Raw genomic sequence first — 15,124 nt, forward strand, 5'->3', positions numbered from 1 at the left:
TCTCTGGTCATGTGTAGAGCAGACAAGCGGAAGGCGGGCACTGGGTGTGAGCCCCACCACGAGGCCCCCCAGGTGCACTTGAGGGCGAGGGAGGTGAGTGACCTTGGGCCAGACTGTGGATGCTGTGTGTGGTGGATGCTGTGATAGCCTGCAGGTCGCCCTTTGGGAATGACTTACTCCATGAGGCCCTGGGAGCGTGGCTGGAGGGACGGTCAGCCCTCTTTGGAGGGCTGTCTTGATTGGAAGACTGCCTCACCCTAGGCTGTGCCTCCTTCCAGGGTAGACTCAATTCCAACGACAGACCAGTGTGGAAGCGTGAAGGCCTGAACCTCTCTCACATTGGCTTGTGACAGCTCTGCAGGGTCATCCCAGCTCCAAAGCTCCCCATGGGGTTGACTGAGGCCTTTGTCACACCTGCCATGAAGCTTGACTCCTCCCTCCGCTGAAACCTGCCTCCGTTGCCTCCCTTCCGCAGGTGTTTTTCCAAGCCCCCTCTCTAAATAACATCATGGACTTAAATCTTTACCTCTGGGTATACTTCCCAGGGAACCCATTAGATTTAAAAGCCCTGCAGAAGTTTCTTGAGGACAGCACAGCATCTATAACGCCTTGTGTATCTCCAGCAGCTCTCGCTGGGCAGGGCATGGGGGGACTTGCTCCAGAAACAGTTATTGAATGCATTTGAATGCCTTTCCTCCTGCCTCTCTGTTCTTTCCCTCTGTTGGCCCAGCAGGAGAGTTCTCATCAGATATCCAGGAGAAAAAGATGAACCCTTCGGCAGGATGCCAGCCGGACTAGAGCTTGTGGGCCTGTTTCTGGGGAAATGTACTAGTTGCCAACGAAACTGTGCATAACCATGGGAACAGAGGTTAAGCTAATTGGTTACTATGAAACAAGGTCAAAGGGGCCCGGCTGATGTCAAGTTAGGATGGAGGCTCAAGGGGATGGCTGGGAGGCCGGCAGGGATGGGCGGTGGTGAGGGGACAGCCTTTTCTTGTTCGGCAGATCATTTAGAAGTTAGACTAGTCCTCGGAAGCCGGGAAAAACCTCACTTCACTTTCCACTGTTGGAAACTCCTTCCTGAAACAAACATCTGTCAAGCGTCTCCACTGTCCCAGGCATGGCAGCAGGGACGGTGACCTCAGGAGGCCAGAACTTCAGTGTTTGCTCTGCCTCTCACTTGCTTTGTCATCCAGGCAAGTTGTCGCATCCCCATGGCTGACGTTTGCTGAACAGTTATTACTGTGTGTCCCGTTATGTGTTAACTGCTTTACATACACTAGTTCATCTTCACAACAGCTTCGCTAAAAGATATATATTATCATTCCATCTTTAGAGAAAAGGACATGGGCTCAGAGGGGATCAGCGGCATGCCCGAGACACACAGCTGATCCCAGGGCCAAGCGGGTATGTGAACCCAGGTCTGGTGGAATCCCGAGGCTGTGTTCTTAGGCACTATCCTGCTCAATGTCTACGAGCTCAGTTTCCACAGCAATGAAAATAGGTACAATCAATTTTGACTGTATTGGGGTTGTTAGCGATTAAATGACTGACGTGAGAGGCTTAGAAGGTGCCTGGTGAACATCCAGTGTTCTCCTCCCCATTTCCTTCGTCCCCTGCGCCTCAATGCTTCCCTGGGCGGGAGGAATGATGGCCCCATCTGCCGTCTCTCCAAGGACACACGTCTCTGTCCCAGGTCCAGCAGTGTCTGGCACACGGCCAGCACTCACCGAATGCTGTCGGCCCCAATGGATGATCTGGGAGTCCCCACCCTCAGCTCTCTGGATTGCAAATCGGGGATCCCACTCAGTCCGTTAGTCTGTGATGCAGCAAGCTGTGGCAAGTTCCACGAAGACAATTCTCTTGGTGTCGTGGAACTCTACTGTCAAGACACTGGAACTTCTAGGTTTTTCTCAGCAGAATGGAGTGTCAACAGGTAAGATGTGATCCCCTGAGCCCTCCTGGCAGACAGGGTACCAGAAGGAAGATGAGGGTATTCCTGGTCCAGCCTGATGTCTCAGGTTTCTCCCACAGGCAAACTCCAGTTCTCATACTCACCACGCCCCCAACTGCAGACATGCTCATATATTGGGGGCATTAACCTTCTTCCCACTGTAGGCCCCTGGAGAGGTGGTGGGCATGTAAGCACTTAAAACTCGAACCTGTGGGTCAGCCCTCCTCCCTGGCCCCCTCCTCAGCAGAAGCGCTGGGGCTGGAGGCTTCGTGGGGACAGACGCCACAGCCTTGGAGACAAGTCACATCCTCAGCTTCCTTCAACCTGTGTGCGCAACGGAGTTGCCATGGCAACACTGCAGCCCTGAGATGCAATGGCTGCAGACAGCATGGGTGCTCCCAGCGCTCAAAGCTGAGGGTGACGCTGTCTGACCTGGGAGGCCAGGCGACTGGGTGGGTCTGGTAGGGGGAGGAGGACAGGGGAGGCCCCTCCTCTAGGCTTGGCTGGTAACTGGCACTGAGGGACCGCCACGGAACCCAACGTTCTGGTAGTGGGGCCCCTGCTCTGCACCCTGTAATTACTGCACCAGACAGCACTTGTTCCCTGTGCGGGGAGAGGGAGACGGAGTCGGGAGCAGACAGGAAGCTCTCATCCACCTGAGCCAGCGGGGCTCTGGCAGCCTCTTCCCACCGCCCAAGCATCCTGCATCCCAAGCAGGCTCTCTGGCAGAGGTGGAGGCCCCGGCCCCTCCTGTCTGCTGGCTCTCCCCACATCAGCGGTGTGGAGCACAAGCTTCCTTTAATCCTACCCTCTGAGCCTACAGAATCCGAGGGCGGGGGTGGAGGTGCAGGAACCAGATAAGACACCGCCTCGGGGGAGTCCTGGGTGTCACACCTCCATCTGCGGGAGAAGTCTGCGCTGTGAAGCTGAGCTGGCGGCAGAAGACCTCGATTCTAATTCCTCCTGGGCCCAGAAGTTCTGGGGGCCTCAGTTTTCCTAGTCTTAAGACTGAGCATGGGACTCAAAGTCATTCTTAAGGCTTCTTCTACAGCAGGGATTGGCAAACTCCAGCATGCAGGTGGAATCCTGGTTTTGCAGGAAGCGTTCCCTGGAACATGGCCCCGCCCTTTCGCTTCTGTATCTCTGTCTGTGGCTGCTTCCCTGCCACAAAGGCAGACTTGAGGAGCTGCGACAGGGACAATATGGGCCCTGAATGGAAAATATTTACTATCTGGTCTTTCACGGAGGAAGTCTGTTGACCTGTTTCTAAAATATTAACATTCTCCTGGGCTTGATGGGCTGGGCTGTTCTGGCTCTGATCTGATTAGACCAACTCCTAACAAGTCCCTCTACCTGGAGGCACCAGGGCGGGTCCTGCTCCCAGGACTCTGCCTGGGTCTGGCCGGTGCCCGGAGATGGGCGATTTCCGGAGCCAAAGCCTGGTGCGGTGGCGCCACCTGCTGTGAGTGCTGGGCGCACTGGGGCCCAGAAGGACCACCCACCTGCCCGCTCCCAGGCAGGGCAGCGGCGTAGAGAGGGGCATCTCCTCTCCTTTCTCTCCATTTTATAAAGAAGACTGCAGACTAGTGGGCAGGTGGGCGGAAGGCTCAGGTCCCAGAGGCCCATAACCCCTCCATACATGTCCCGTAGACACACGTGTAGACACACAGAGCTGGCTGTGAATTTTAGCATGCCTGCTCACTTAGGGTCTTGACTCCATGGTTGTCAAAGGACTTTCAGAATATGTGCGAAAATAGCGTTTGATCTGCTACCAACATGACTCAGTCCTTAGAACACCTCTGAGATAACCATATCCCCATTCCACAGATGAAAAGACTGAGGTTCAGAGAGGTTAGGTAATTTGCTTAAGGTCACACAGTGAATGACGAGAGTCAATATTCAAATCAGGCTGTGAAAACACTACAGTCCCCAGAATATGAAACTCAGTACCTGTTCTTCACTGCCTGCAGGTGTGGCGAGGCCCCAAGAGAGGGCTCTGGGGCTCCGACAGGAGACAAGAAACACGGGCGAGTCCGCTGAAGGAGGCGGAAGCGGGGAGGCTGGGCCCCCCCGCCCTCACACCTCCAGGTAACACAAGGTGGCCAGTGGACCGGAAACCCTTTATTTCCAAGCTATAAATAGGTCTGCTTGCAGAGAAAGGACAGTATCCAGGTGACGGGGCCCCAGCGTCCCCACCTCCCGTCCCTAACTGCACTGCAGTCCAAGCCCAGCCCCCTGGAAACCTGTCTTCTCTCTAAAATCACCATCCCGGCTCTCAGAGCCTGGCGAGTGGCTGCAACAGCCCACTCCCTGCTCCTGCTGCGACACCAGCGCTGCTGGGCCCCCGCTCCGGCCAGGCCCAAGGCTGGCCTGGCGCCCACCTGGCACACCAGCTCTCTGCCCCGGCCCCAGCACCGGCTGCATGCCCTCCGAGGCCTGGCCCAGGAGATGCTGGGCCCACTGCTGCCCGGCGGCCAGGAGGAACCACCCGGGTCCCCAAGCCGCTGACTGGTCCCCCGGCTGCTCACTGCTGCCCCTGGGCCACGAAGTATTCCTCCTCCTCGTTGTCCTCGTCCTCCGGCTGGCTACTCCGGAGCAGCAGCTCCAGGTCGGGGTTGGAGCCTAGCCCCTTCAGGGGCTTAGGGGCACTGTCACCTGGGGACAGAGACAGCAGCATCACACACCCAGCAAGGGTCTGCCTGCCCTGGCCTGACAGGAGAGCGTGCCGAGGGACCCAGGCCCCCGCCCGCTCCCTGGAAATGACCCCCGCAACTTCTCGGAGGAGTGGCGGTGGCCAAATCACCAGGCGAACTCCCTGAATTAGAGGAACAGGCAGGGCAGGGGCAGCTGAACTGACCAGACCAGACTGCAAATGGCTTGGGGGGTCGAGAGCCACCTGCCTCCTCCTGGCAGGGATGGGCGGAGGGGAGATCCAGGAGGAGAGGGTCACCAGGAGACAGGCTTCCGAAAGGGGCTCTGGGTACCTCTGGCGTGCAGGGCTTTGAGGGCGATGTGCAGAGATATTCCCGAGAGGCAGAGGGCAAAGCCCAGCCAGTTCAGGAGGCTGATCTGGTCACCCAGCAGATGCGCTGCCAACAGCAAAGTGCAGACTTCCTGCAGAAGAGAGGCAGGGAGGGGGTGTGCTCATGGCCAGGGTAGGGGGGCGCTCCTTGGCAAGGAAGGTGGGGCCTGGGGGCGCTGTCACACTACAGGGGAGAGGCAGACCTGCCCAAACTCCCTGCAATGCAAAGGGGGAAGCCTCCCTGAGTTCGGGGACCAGCCTGAGGCCTCCCCGGCTCTGTGTTACTGTGGACAGAGGGGAGGTGGTTTTTACAGAATTCTGTCTGGACTGGAAGAGGCAGACCGAATCCAGGCTGGGGACACACAGTAGCAAGTCCAGGCAGGAAGGCCAGCTGCCCTTCCAGAAGCACCTGTGCACGGAGCACCTCTGGTGCCCTGGGGCGGGGTACAGTCACACTAGGCTCTACAGGACCCATTGGTCACAAGGTTCTTCGTAAGCACTGGGTGCAAAGGGGACTGATCAGATGACATTCTGAGAAACACAGCTCACGCGTCATCACTGGGTGGGCGAGACCCTCAGGGAGCCCTGTGCTGCTGGTTTCAGGGAACACTGTTCCAGGGTCAGGATCTGCCTGTCCACTGCCCTGAGCAGGAAGCAGTGAGTGATGATGGGGGGAGGAAGGGGAGAGGAGACGCCAGGAGACGGCTGGGGCTCCTAGACAGCGGTAAAGGCAGGATCAGCAGCCGCAGGGCCCTCGTGATAGAACCATCCCTCACTGTGCTCCCGGCAGACACTGTCAATCAATCACTGCCAAGCACAGGACCCTATGCTGATGAGTCTGACTGGGGGCTTCTCAATCCTGACTCCAGGCCGCTGCCTCATGACCAGAGTTGGCTTTCTTGGTAAAATGTAAACATGTCCCAGGCCTAGTGGAGTCAGCTTGGCTACCTGCTAGCTGTATATCCCTGGGTAAGGGAAGCTCTTCATGTCTGTTTCCCCATCTGTGAAGCAGGGCTGTCCCCACTCTCCCCCTCCGCCCACTCCGGGCCATGGTGATGATGGACGGACTGCCAGGGGAGACAGGCACTTCCATCTCTTCCCTGCAGGACTCTGGGAAGCAGGAGCTGGGGCAGGAGCTGGGACACCCGCTGGAGACAGGCTCCCCTCTAAGACAGGACTGGGGTCGCCTCCAAGACTGTACCTTAAAAATGCCTGCAATGGAGAGAGTGAGGCTGGAGGTCCTGGAGACCAGGAGGAACTCAGAGAAGCCCAAACCAAAGGCGAGAATCCCGCCAAGGAAGAGGCTCCCAAGCACCCGCAGGAGCAGCCCTGTGTCCTGGAAACGGAAGATTTTCTCAGATGTGGACAAATGGAGACCTGGAAGCAACGGGGGGAGAGAGCGGGGGGCCACGTCCTGGGTGTGCCTGTCTGGGCGGCCTCACCCCACCCAGCCGTCGGGTGTGATTTGCCACGGCTACACCCCACCCTCCCTGCACCCGCCACCTGTCTGAGGCCCCAAGTCCTGGGACAGGAGGCGTCAGAGAATCTCAGGCAGATGGCCAAGGACTTGGGGAAACCAGGAAGCAGGGCCGGCTGCCAGGGAGCCCGGGGGCAATACAAGCCAAGGATCCTAACAGGGACTGATGGAGGCTTCTGAGCCTCTGGACTAGAGCGGGGGCCTGGCACACAGCGGGCATTGGGCGGAAGCACCTTGCTCCTTCACACCCTGTGTACCACCCGTCTTTGGGGAGGAGGCGGCGGGGAGGGCTGTGACTTCCTGTGGCCTTGGCAGCTGTGAGACCCCATGGCCCAAAGAAGACGGGGCACCTGCTACATGAGAACTGTCAGTGCCCTGGGCCACTGGAGGAGGCCCTTCACTCCAGGTGGGTCCAGGGACAAAACTCCATCCATACAAACCTCCTCCATCTAACTACAGAGCTGTGGGGTGTAGCCGAGACATGTGCCCTTTTCTGGACCACCGTTTCCCCACTGACAAGACAAAAGGGACTAGACTGGACAGGTGCAGTTTGATGAACAGTTCTCAAAAAGTAAACATACACACGTTCAGAGAGACGACAAAACCATGGCTCCTGTTCCAGAGATACCCACACAGGCCTCCACACACCAAGTCGTGCCCAGACTTTCAGAGGACCCTTGGGTCTCCAGCACTGCCCATCTGAGAGAACAGGAAAGGCTCCCGGGGGTAGAAGCCAGTGGGAAGGTGAGCCCTAGACGCGGCAAATGGACACTTGTGGGAGCGGGAGGCTGGCCGAGGAGGCTTTTGGAGGGAAGCACTGAGGAGAAGCAGAATGTCGGAGTCCCCCGGGCACACAGCCTTTTGACGCAGGACATCTTGTCTGGTGCTGGGCTCGGCAGCACTGCAAAGGCGTCGGCAAATTGAAGGGAATTCGGGGAAGAGCAACATAAGTAATGAAGGCGCTTGGGGGATTAATTTACCAGAAAAGATTAAAGAAGCTAAATCCATGCAGCTTTGCTAAGCGATGACTACCAGGGGCTCGCGGGTGAGAGTTTGCAGAGATGGGGAAATGGTGTAAACATCTGGGAAGGGAGGGAGAGTGTGGCGCTTGGTGAGGGGCATAAGGAGGGGATGGAGAGAGATTTTAAAACAGGGGAAAAAAAAAATGAGGCTGCAGAGCACAAGTTTCCTGGACAACGGAGCTGCAGAATAATCTTCTCCGAGAGGTTTGAGACGCTTCACTGCTTGAAACTTAAATGGATGTGGGACAGAATTCTCTGTGATGACCCTGAGGACAGAAGGGACTCTGGGAGGAAGGATTAACAGACAGAGGACGAAGACCGATTCCAAAACATCAGGGAGAGGAACATGGTGGCCTCCCCCGGCCCAGGCTAGACACATCCTTCTGACTCTTCCCTGGGAGGTGAGGCGGGGAAGGGGGAAGGAACCCGCCCCTTCCTCACTCCCCAGCTCCCTGACCGGGAAACAGCCAAGGCCAATCCCACACACCTCTCCACGCCTGAACCTCCTGTTCCCACTTCCTGGGGTGCCCGCCCTCATCGGGGGGTCAAAATCCCATTCATTCTCCAAAAAGGCACTGTCTGGGAAGCCTCAACTTGCCTTTCTGGCCCACCAACCTGGACATTCATGACTCTACTCCAACTAAGAGAAAGAGGGCATCGTGGTTAAGAGAGGGGCCGGCTGGTATATGAGCTACGGGGACCTTGAGCAAGGCTAACTTGACTTCTCTCTGCCGTAGTTTCTTTTATCTGCAAGATGAGGCAGTCCTAGTACTGGCACATGGGGTTTGGGGGGAGTATTAAATGAGTTAATATGTTTAGAACAATCAGAACAGCCCTGGTATACTTTTAGCGCTGTGTGCATTTACCATCATTACCGCCTGGTGTGTTTTACATGTGACTTCTCAGTAGCATTTATCCTGCGAGATTCTAGCCCCTTGGTTTAAGTATCTGTCCAGCCTCCAAACCAGGCTCTGCCAGGGTCGGGACCACCATCACTAATCTCTGGAACCTCCGCAGCTACCACAGTGCTGGGCTCCGAGCAGAGATCAGAGCTCTGTGCCGAGGTCCCCCCAAGGTGGATGACCCCACGTACCTTCAAACACGGCAAAGAGAGGGAAGAGCCCCAGGAACATGAGTGGCTGCAGGTGGAACATGGTGTCTATGGGGTTCTGGAGTCCTGCACAAATGACTTGTGTGAGCCGTTGTGCCCGGCCTGGCCCGCCTGCACCCTGCCCGCCTCCACCCTGCCTGGTGCCCTGAGCCCACCAAGTTCCGCCTTCTGCAGGAGCATCTGGGTGAGGGTCCAGCGAATGCCGCCGATGAACGAGGCACCCAGCACCAAGGCGAAGCCCTCGATGTTGAACTGCGTCGACTTGTAAGTGAACATGAAGAGGCCCCCGGCGATGAGGAGGACCACCAAGACTAGCGCCGCGCGCTGAAAGGACAGGGTCAGGGAGCAGCTGCAATCAACTCGGGGGTCTCGAGTTCATCACGCCTGGGAGACTGCGGGTCAGTGACCATCTTGGCTGCCCTTGGGGCAAGGCCTCCTACCTGCCCCACCCTGGGGTCCTGGCTGGTCCCTTTTCTTCGATGTTACCAGGGCTGACACCCGGTTGGCATGGACCCCAGACCCTGAAACATGGCAGGAGTGCTACCCTACTGCAGCCCTAGGTCCCCATGTGGCCCCACCGCCCCCCAGGACCCAGCACATGAAGGGCCCCAGCTGCACAGCAGGGCCCCCCCGGACCACTGCCCCAGCCCCACGTCCTTGAACCTCGTCTCCCGCAGCCACCACGCCTGCCACACCGGTCCCTAAGTCTTCTCCAGCAGCGCCCTGGGTCTGTCCCCAGGGACAGAGCGCCACTGAGCTGGGCTTGCCTCCTTGGTCACAGGCAGGGAAGCCACTGAGCAGCTCCCGCTTTCTATTCTTAGCATCAGTGGGGGCGGGCGGGACGCAAGGAAAGCTGGGGCCTCACCAGCTCCTCCAGCTTGAAGATCAGAGAGAAGATGAGGATGAAGAGGACGGCTGAGGACTTGGTCATCGTGTACCTGCAAGGGAGACGTCCCCGTGACGTGCTGCTGGAGCCAGCGACACAGACTTACTGCCAGGAAAGGAGCCCACGCGGCGCCACCAGGGGGCGGGAGGAGGCCAGGGGAGACCCGACCTCCCTGAGGGCCGCAGGCCCCGCGCGATACCAAAGACCAAAGGAGGGAAGCGAGTCGTCTGGGTTGACACGCGACCTTTAATCGGAAGGAATTTCTGACTCGGAGGCCTCTGATTATCACCAGAAAATAAAAAAACTGAGCTTCCCGAGTCCTGTGATTTACGGGCTCTTTAGTGGAGATCAGGATTAAGGAGGGAAGAGAGAAACGGAGAAAGAAGGGGCAGCCACGCACGGCTCGCTGAAGCGCAGAACCTGAGATAAGCAATAGCTGCTCCCTCTGCCCTCCGTGCCCCCTTCCCCGCTGCCTGGCAGGGACCTGGCAGGGAGGTGCAGCCCCCTGCCCCAGCCTGCTGGACAGATGGCCAGAGGGCCCAGTACTCACAGCGAGACGGTGATGTAGAGGAAGCTCCAGTTGGACAAGCCCACATCCAGCGCCGTAGCCAGTGCTGCGGAGACACGGGGCACGCGTGGGACACCCCGCCCGGGCAGGAGCCCTCCTGGAGCTTTCTTTTCCACCCAGCAGCTGAAGGGTTAACTCCTGGCCCCACACCCCTGAAGAAGGGGCTGCAACATTAGGGCAACAATCCACTGTCTAACCGCTTCCCATTTGTTGGATATTAATGAATGCCACGCCCACCCCATGAGGGAGGGGTGTCCACCTGATCCTGAGGACCCCCCACTGGAAACTCTGCAGACTGGCTCCTGCCTCCCTCCGGATGAAACACGCTGTCGTCCATCCCCCGCCACCACCACCAGGACTTGGTCCTCCAGTATCTGAGCCAGCTGCTTTCTCAGTTCCGCTTCCTCTCCCGACAGCTGAGTGCTCAGCTTCCGGAGACACTTTCAGTTCCCTGGCAGATCTGCCCACGTACCAAGCCTCTCCCGGAGACACTGGGGCCTCCCCTCCGAGGAGACCCGCGCCCCGCCCAGGTTTCAGCCCACAGCCCCCGCTCCTGGAAGCCCTCCCACGCGTGGCTGCCAGCTGGTCCCTCCCCTGGGCTCCTGCGCCCAGTCGCAGGGCCGGCCGTGATGTGCCCTCTGACCACCGTCTCCAGGCCGTGATGCATGTGTTCAAGGGTGTGCCGCGTTCAAGGGTGTGGGAAGGTCGAGCCACTGCACCTCCCCCATCCCCGCCCGCCCCCCATGAGGCAGCAGTGGGGGTGGGGAGCACGCCGTGAGGAGTGACCCCGGAAGGGCTCAGCTTCACGCCTTCCTTCCCCTCTGAGCTGCCCCCTCCCTCCGGCCCACAGGCAGGCACGTACCGGTGGGAGCCACTCTTCTGAGGTAGTCGGGCCAGCTCAGCACCACGCGGGCCCTGTGGCTGGAGCACTGAACCAGGGCCCTGGACAGGGCGGAGAACAGGAAGATCACAGCCAAGTGCAGCATCGTCATGAAGAGGGGGAAGTGGAAGCTCTGGGGGGCCCAAGCACAGAGTGGAGCGCCTCCGTGACCGCCCGCCCCTGGCCCCCGGCGCCCCCCAACCCCTGCTGGCCTGGCTGCGGGTTCAGGGGCCTCTGCAGTGTTTGAGGGGCCCTCTGACCCACCACGTGTGCCCTGGCTCACTCCCCAGTCTCCCCCTTTCCCGATGCCCCTCCATCCCGGTATTTCAGGGGACTCCCCGGCGAGGCCCTGCCCCAGCACTGGTGTGGACTGGCTCCCAGCCTGGCTGGCTGAAGCCCGTGCCTGCCCGCTGCTAAACATCGGGGGCGCCGCGGCCCCGCGCACCTTGGTCAGCCACTTGTTGTAGAAGGTGATGCCGATGGAGAAGCAGTAGTAGAGGAGCACGAGCCCCAGGGTCAGCACCGCCCTCCACACGAAGGCCACGTCGGGGGCGCACCTCCCCATCCGCAGACGCCGGCCGGCGGGGGCAGCAACCACCTCTCGGGAAGACGCCCCGCGGGAAGGGCCGGTCGGGCTGGGCCTGCGACTTTCAGCAAGCACGCCTCCCGGCTGCCGCTTCCATGATCTGGAATCGTCTACGGAGCCCCAGGTGCCGTCCTCACCTTCGGGGCTGGTGGCCCGAGCCAACCCTGTCCATGATCAACGGTCGACGCGGCTCGCTGGACCCCAGGGCTGAGACTAGAAAGAGGAAAAGGGCCGCGCCGGTTGGCTGGGGCAGGAGGAGGGTGACTCAACGCGGCCACCCCGGCCCTGGCCTGCAGGGAGCAGGGGTGACCCGGCCACGGGACTCCCCGCAACCTGTCACCTCCACTCTCCTGTGGCCTCGAGCTCTTCTCTGTGAATTCACACCAAAGTGACCTTTTAAAAATGCAAATGTGATCATGCCAGAGCAGCTGCGGCCCTTCAGCAGCTGTCAGGGCTCTTAAAGCAAGACCAAGACCCGCCCCTGGCTAAGGAGGCCCGCCCCGCGGCTGGGCTCTGGGTGCCCTGTCTCACCCAGGGCCTGCTTTTCCCTAGGCACATCCAGCTCTTCCCTGCTGCCGCAGGGAGCCAAATGCTCTGCACGCCCTGCATTCCCTCCTCTGCAGGTTCTACTGATCATCAGCTCGGATGGCTCTTCCTGGGGGAGCACTGCCTCCACAGGCCCCCCGAGACATGGCTGCTCCCCTACTTCTCCGACATCACATGTGTGCCAGGCCTGAGAGCCGGCTGTGTGCCCCGTCGTCAGGTGGTGAGCCCCAGGCACACAGGAGGTGTGGTGTTCACGACAGCTTATAGCCACCTGGCACCCTGTGTTCGCTATATGGTTCAATGAGAGAGGGCACATGATTTTCAGGGGCCAATCTGGTCTTCGAGGCACTGAAAATGAACCAGAAAACTAATGCCTCCTGTGCCTTAGCCTCTAACAACTACTGTCAAAGAGGCAGTGCCTGCCTTCAAGTCTCAGCCAAAGAAAACCAATAAAACCAAGCCCTGCCTCCTTATCAATCCAGCCAAGCCTAATGAGCGTCCACAGCGTGCAGGCTGGGGTGGGGGAAGACCAGGCGGACCCAGGTCGAGTGTGACCCACCTGCAGCCCCATCTGTGTGTCTCTCCTTCCCCATGCTCCTCCCTGCTGAAATGCCACCTCCTTCTGGAAGCCTTCCGAACACATCTTACCTCCCCCACCCCCAGTCCTTTCTAAAAGGAAAGCACTCGGTTCTGTACTCTGGAGCCTGGCTTACCATGTCCCCTCCCCATTGTGGGAGCTGGTGCAAGGCCTGGCCCGAAGGACATCAGAGGCTGTGGTTCTCTTTGGGAAGTTCTGGAAACCTGTGCTCCCCACGTCAGACTCCTTCTCGTGGCCAGAGTGGAGCACGCGGGCACCAAACCCACCTCTGACAGAACTCCAGGCCCATGCTCCTTCCTCTATACCAAGGCTTCCCAACTGCGGCATTAGTGCTATTTGGGGCTAGATAATTCTTTGCTGGGAGGAGCCCTGTCTGTGCACGGGAGGATGTTAAGCTGCATCCCTGGTCGTTGTGCACTAGGGGCCCGGAGCATCCCTTCCCCGAAAGTTGGGACGACCAAAAACGTCTCCGGATGTTGCCAACTGTTAACCCGGGGGTGGGGGGGTGGGAACCGCTCCCCCTTGAGACTGACTGCTAGGTCCCACAGGCAACTGCGGGGCCTGTTGGCACTAGGGGAGCTATCTCTTGGCACTCCCTCTCCATGGTTCGCCCTGGGCTCCCACACCAGGACGGTCAGCACCCTGCTGGGAACTGACTTCTTATATCTTCTGGCTTCTGGAGTGGTTCCGGCTCCAACAGGCTCCAACACTGCCAGGTACGTGCTCCCTCCACTGTTCAAATCCTGCCCTTCTTTCAAGGAGCCAGCCCAGGCCCGCCACCTTCGGGAAGTCCCCTTGAGGACCCCAGCCCACAGGAAGCACCTTTTCGAAAGTTAACGAGGCCCCTCACTGGTGTCCCTGCTTCCAATTCCTCCTACAGCCTGGAGGCAGCCAACCAGCTGCAGAGGTGGCCTGAGCACAGAAAGCAGACCAGGCCCTCACAGGGTTAATCCCAACTCCTCAGCAGACCCGAGGGGAAGGCCTCCCAGCCTCCGGCCTCTGCCAGCTTCTGCAACCTCATCTCCTTCCCACCCCCACCCGCCACGCTGGCCCCTGGCCATCTGTCCAACACATCAGGCCTGCGTCCTTGTATTCGCGGTCGCAGATCTTTGCTCTGTTGAACATCTTGGGACCTGGGGCGGGGTAGGGGTGTGGGGAGGGGGGCGTCTAATCCTGGTGGCACCTCCCACTACCTGCCGTTTCCTTGTTTGTCCACGTGTTTACCATCCACCCCCCGACTCCACGGCGGGATGCGGCCTCTCCAAGTGCAGGGCCGGGTCCGCGCGATGCCCGCCTGGGTCCCGCCGCGGGGAGAGAGCGCGGAGGCCCGGGCCCCTCCATGACCGCGATACCGAGGCCCGGGAGGAGCATGACCCGGGCGGGCCCCGCGGCACCGGCGCGCGGCGCCGAGCCTGGACCCCGCTCGCAGCCCCGCCCTGGTCCCCCTCCAACCCCGGGAGCGCGCGGAAGGCCCGCCGCGCGCCCACTCACCTCGCCCCGCCGGCGCTGCAGGCCCGGATCCTCCTGCCGGAAGTTCGAGGCCCACTGCCGCCACTGGGGGGCGCTTCTGCCGGAAGCCGCTGGGGGTGGGCCCGGGGCCAGGGGCGGGGCGTGTCGGGGCGGGGCGTGTCGGGGCGGGGCGGGGGGGCTGGTCCTCCCGTGTGGTCTGCAAAACCGCGTGCTTCGCGCCCTGGCTCCCCAGGAACCAGGCCTGAGCATCCCCCTTGGTTGTGTCTCCTGTTGTCAACCGAGGTCCTGGTCAACCAAGGTGCCTGCTGCAAGAGCCCTGCGCACCGCTGGCAGCCAGGAAAAGGTCACCTACTCATATATTTAAGTATTTACCTTATTCCAACCCAGTGCTGGGCAACCATGGAAACGCTTGGATCTCTCCTGGGCTTTTTCCTATGGGAGCTCAAGCCAGCTAGGGAGTGATATTGGAGGCATCAGGTTTCAGGACTTAGAAGATCCGTTCAGTTCAGTTCAGTTCAGTCGCTAGTCGTGTCCGACTCTTTGCTACCCCATGAATTGCAGCACACCAGGCCTCCCTGTCCATCACCAACTCCCGGAGTTCACCCAAACTCATGTCCATTGAGTCAGTGATGCCATCCAGCCATCTCATCCTCGGTCGTCCCCTTCTCCTCCTGCCCCCAATCCCTCCCAGCATCAGAGTCTTTTCCAATGAGTCAACTCTTCTCATGAGGTGGCCAAAGTACTGGAGTTTCAGCTTTAGCATCATTCCTTCCAAAGAACACCCAGGACTGATCTCCTTTAGAATGGACTGGTTGGATCTCCTTGCAGTCCTTCAAAGGACTCTCAAGAGTCTTCTCCAACACCACAGTTCAAAAGCATCAGTTCTTCGGCACTTAGCTTTCTTCACAGTCCAATTCTCACATCCATACGTGACTACTGGGAAAACTATAGCCTTGAACAGACGGACCTTTGTTGGCAAAGTAATGTCTCTGCTTTTGAATATG

The 15,124-nt window shown here is 59.4% G+C and overlaps 1 protein-coding gene across 2 annotated transcripts; it reads right to left on the reverse strand.

Annotated features, from left to right (window-relative positions):
* Positions 1-4,148: 4,148 nt before the first annotated feature.
* Positions 4,149-14,189, reverse strand: SLC35C2 (solute carrier family 35 member C2). Of its 2 annotated transcripts, XM_068986748.1 has the most exons (10): positions 14,142-14,189; positions 11,366-11,719; positions 10,903-11,053; positions 10,023-10,086; positions 9,452-9,524; positions 8,742-8,910; positions 8,569-8,652; positions 6,178-6,353; positions 4,939-5,068; positions 4,149-4,609 (listed from the first exon to the last, which is right to left on the reverse strand). In XM_068986748.1, the coding sequence occupies exons 2-10, from the start codon at positions 11,483-11,485 to the stop codon at positions 4,479-4,481; spliced, it is 1,098 nt and encodes a 365-aa protein (XP_068842849.1). In that variant the 5' UTR covers positions 11,486-11,719; positions 14,142-14,189; the 3' UTR covers positions 4,149-4,478. The 2 variants fall into 2 exon arrangements, with proteins under 2 accessions (XP_068842849.1, XP_068842850.1); XM_068986749.1 differs by lacking the exon at positions 14,142-14,189 and having other exon boundaries at positions 10,903-10,982; positions 11,366-11,462.
* Between the last annotated feature and the right edge of the window lie 935 nt (positions 14,190-15,124).

The sequence above is a fragment of the Capricornis sumatraensis genome, chromosome 15, assembly GCF_032405125.1.
Source record: "Capricornis sumatraensis isolate serow.1 chromosome 15, serow.2, whole genome shotgun sequence".
NCBI classification, from domain to species: domain Eukaryota; kingdom Metazoa; phylum Chordata; class Mammalia; order Artiodactyla; family Bovidae; genus Capricornis; species Capricornis sumatraensis.